This window comes from Capra hircus (assembly GCF_001704415.2).
Source record: "Capra hircus breed San Clemente chromosome X unlocalized genomic scaffold, ASM170441v1, whole genome shotgun sequence".
In the NCBI taxonomy this organism is placed as follows: Eukaryota; Metazoa; Chordata; class Mammalia; order Artiodactyla; family Bovidae; genus Capra; species Capra hircus.
The window spans coordinates 30211135-30213962 of record NW_017189516.1 but is presented as its reverse complement, the minus strand read 5'-3'; the positions used below and the strand labels follow the sequence as shown (position 1 = coordinate 30213962).

Sequence of the window (2828 nt, the reverse complement as noted above, 5' to 3'; positions counted from 1 at the left end):
CGGGAGCCTGCTGGGCCGCCGTCTATGGGGTCGCACAGAGTCGGACACGACTGATGTGACTTAGCAGCAGCAGTCAATGCAGTCCACAGACTAGAGAGAGCAAGCAGAGTTTCCCTTCTACCTGAGAAGTGGTAAGCTAGACCACCGTCTCCCCCGGGGGCACCTGGAGCACTGAAAGGTTTCAAGTGGCGGCAGCACACCGCGGAGGGAAAGACAAGGTTGTATGCGCATCTTTGCTTAAATCACTATTGCGCGCGCAAACATGTACGCACATTCTACACACTTTACGGCAGTCACGCAAAGGCACGAAGGCGAGGCCACACTTCCCGTTCCCAAAGACGGACATGACAGTGGCACGTGCCCTCTGGTGCACTTTACGGCAGAAACACAAAGTCATGAGGGCAGGCCACGCCTCTACCCGCAAAGGAATGCAGGACAGTGGCACGTGCAGTCTGGCGTGCTTTACGGCTGTCGCGTGTAGGTGCGAGACTTGGGGCTAATGCAGCTTCAGGATAGGCTGAGGTTCCAGGTTCTACGCCCCACGTCAGTGTCGGTTAGCTGTTCATTTGTTGGTGCTCGCAAGCCTTAGCGATCATGGCAGCAGTGATGGCTCTGTGCCGGAAGGCGATGGAGACCGTGAAGACTAAGGAGTTCCGAGATTACCTGACCAGCACTCACTTCTGGGGTCCAGTGGCCAACTGGGGCCTCCCGCTGGCTGCCTTCAGGGACATGAGGGCATCACCAGACATCATCAGTGGCCGCATGACGACTGCGCTCATCTTCTACTCGATGGCCTTTATGCGCTTCGCCTACCGTGTACAGCCTCGCAATTTGCTGCTGATGGCATGTCACGGCACCAACATGGTGGCACAGAGTATTCAGGCGGTCCGCTACCTGAATTACCACTATGGCGGTGGCACCCCGGCAACCACCACTGCTGCTGTCTCTGCCACCTCTACCGGCTCTGTGGATTCTCCTGCCACCTCTACCGGCTCTGTGGATTCTTCTGCCACCTCTACCGGCTCTGTGGATTCTACTGCAGCTACCACCCCTGTAGCTGAAGACCCTATGGCTGACAGCAACTGCCCGGAGATCACCTGCTGTTATCTAGTGACCTGGGACCGTGATTGAGTGGCCTGATCGAATCTCTGCAGCTTCCATGCACTGAACTAATCTTCCTAAAGAAAAATTAAAAAGTTTGGTTTTGACTCTGAAACAGTGCAAATTTGATTGAAACCTGCAGTTCGGTTAATAAAACATGGCAAATAGCACAGAACTGACACTGTTGAGTATCATTTATTTCGTGGAGAAATAAAATGGTTGTTAGAAGTTGAGGGTAGATTAGCTAGTCTTCCTCTCCGCCGGGCCTGCAACTCGAGGGTTAATTTATGTAGGGGAGGAAGAGTGAATGAAAAACACTTCAAAGTATTGCTTTTTTTTTTAAAAAAAAGCTCTCTTGAGAACATGTTTTTGGTACTTGTTTTGGGTGTTCAGGTTTAAATAAGGGTGCTTAGTAGAATATGACTTAAAAAACTTGATATAGCCACAATCTCTTTATACCAATAAATTCAAGGGCTATTTCTACTGAGGTAAATATTTCCAAGTGGGTTTAAATGAATTCAGTGATATCCAGCTTAGACTTTTAAGGTGTATTTAGCAAGAGACCATAGAATCTCTTGGTGACCGAGAACAATGATAGAACCTTCCATGGAAACAAGATAAACAACTCTGAGGTCAGTGGCTATCAAACCAGAATTCTTGGTAAATAGAAAATAAAAACAAATCATAATCCTTTCCTCTTTTCCTCATGCCTAAAAATGGGGGAAATGGCAGTTTGTAAAACTGGTGAACTTACCAGCCAGTGTTGCATGCTAGCTAGGGTTGGGGGTGAGGGTCAGTGGTCAACAGTATTAGCCCAGGGTATCCCTCTCTAGGAGGACTTCCTAAGTGGCTTGGTGGTAAGGAATCCACCTGCCAATGCAGGAGATGCAGAAGACATGGGTTTGATCCCTGGGTCAGGAAGATCCCCTGGAGGAGGAGGAAATGGCAACTGACTCCAGTATTCTTGCCTGGGAAATCCCATGGACAGAGGAGCCTGGCGGGCTACAGTAGTCCATGGGGTCTCAAAGAATCAGACATGACTAAGCACACACACACACACACACATCCATGCTAGTCCATGGGGTCACAAAGAATTGGATATGACTAAGTGCATGCACACACACGCACACACACGCACACGCACACGCACACGCGCGCACACACACACACACACACCCCCCCAGGCTAGGAATCCTGAGTGCTCAAGGATTTGCTTAAACCTGGGAGCGTGAGAAGGGAAAAAGATAAGGATGGGGTTGTGGGTGTGAGGCCATTACCTCTATAGCAGAGGCTGCCCTCTAGGATTTGATTCCCAAATCCCCCAAATCCCTTGGGAGAATGCAGGAGGTTCCAAAGGGATCTACTGGGGAACCTCAATCAATGCAAGTGTTCAAAGGTGCTTACACCCTGCTTCTGTCAAAGATTTCAAATGCAAAGACACTGAAAACAACTCTGAAAGCTTCTGAAGACATCAGGTTTTGGACAAGACAGGCCCAAGATTACCTTCTGTGGCATCTAAGCAACAGTCCTCTTTGGAGGCAGTCTCTGCATTTCACATTTTGCATACAGGGTAAAAAACAAACTCTGGAAAATGACAGCGTATGAGTTATCTGATGCTGTGTAACAGATCACCCCCACACTTAGCTTAAAACAAATATCTCACACAGAGTTTTGGAGGGTCAGCAATCTGGGAGGGGCTTAAGTGCTTCTGGCTTGGTCTTTCAGCT

General features: G+C 49.1%; 1 protein-coding gene across 1 annotated transcript; it reads left to right on the top strand.

Moving 5' to 3' along the window:
* Positions 1 to 564: 564 nt before the first annotated feature.
* MPC1L (mitochondrial pyruvate carrier 1-like) lies at positions 565 to 1276 on the top strand. Its single transcript, XM_005700916.3, has one exon. It carries the CDS (start codon positions 595 to 597, stop codon positions 1129 to 1131), a length of 537 nt encoding a protein of 178 aa, XP_005700973.1. The 5' UTR covers positions 565 to 594; the 3' UTR covers positions 1132 to 1276.
* The last annotated feature ends 1552 nt before the right edge of the window (positions 1277 to 2828 follow it).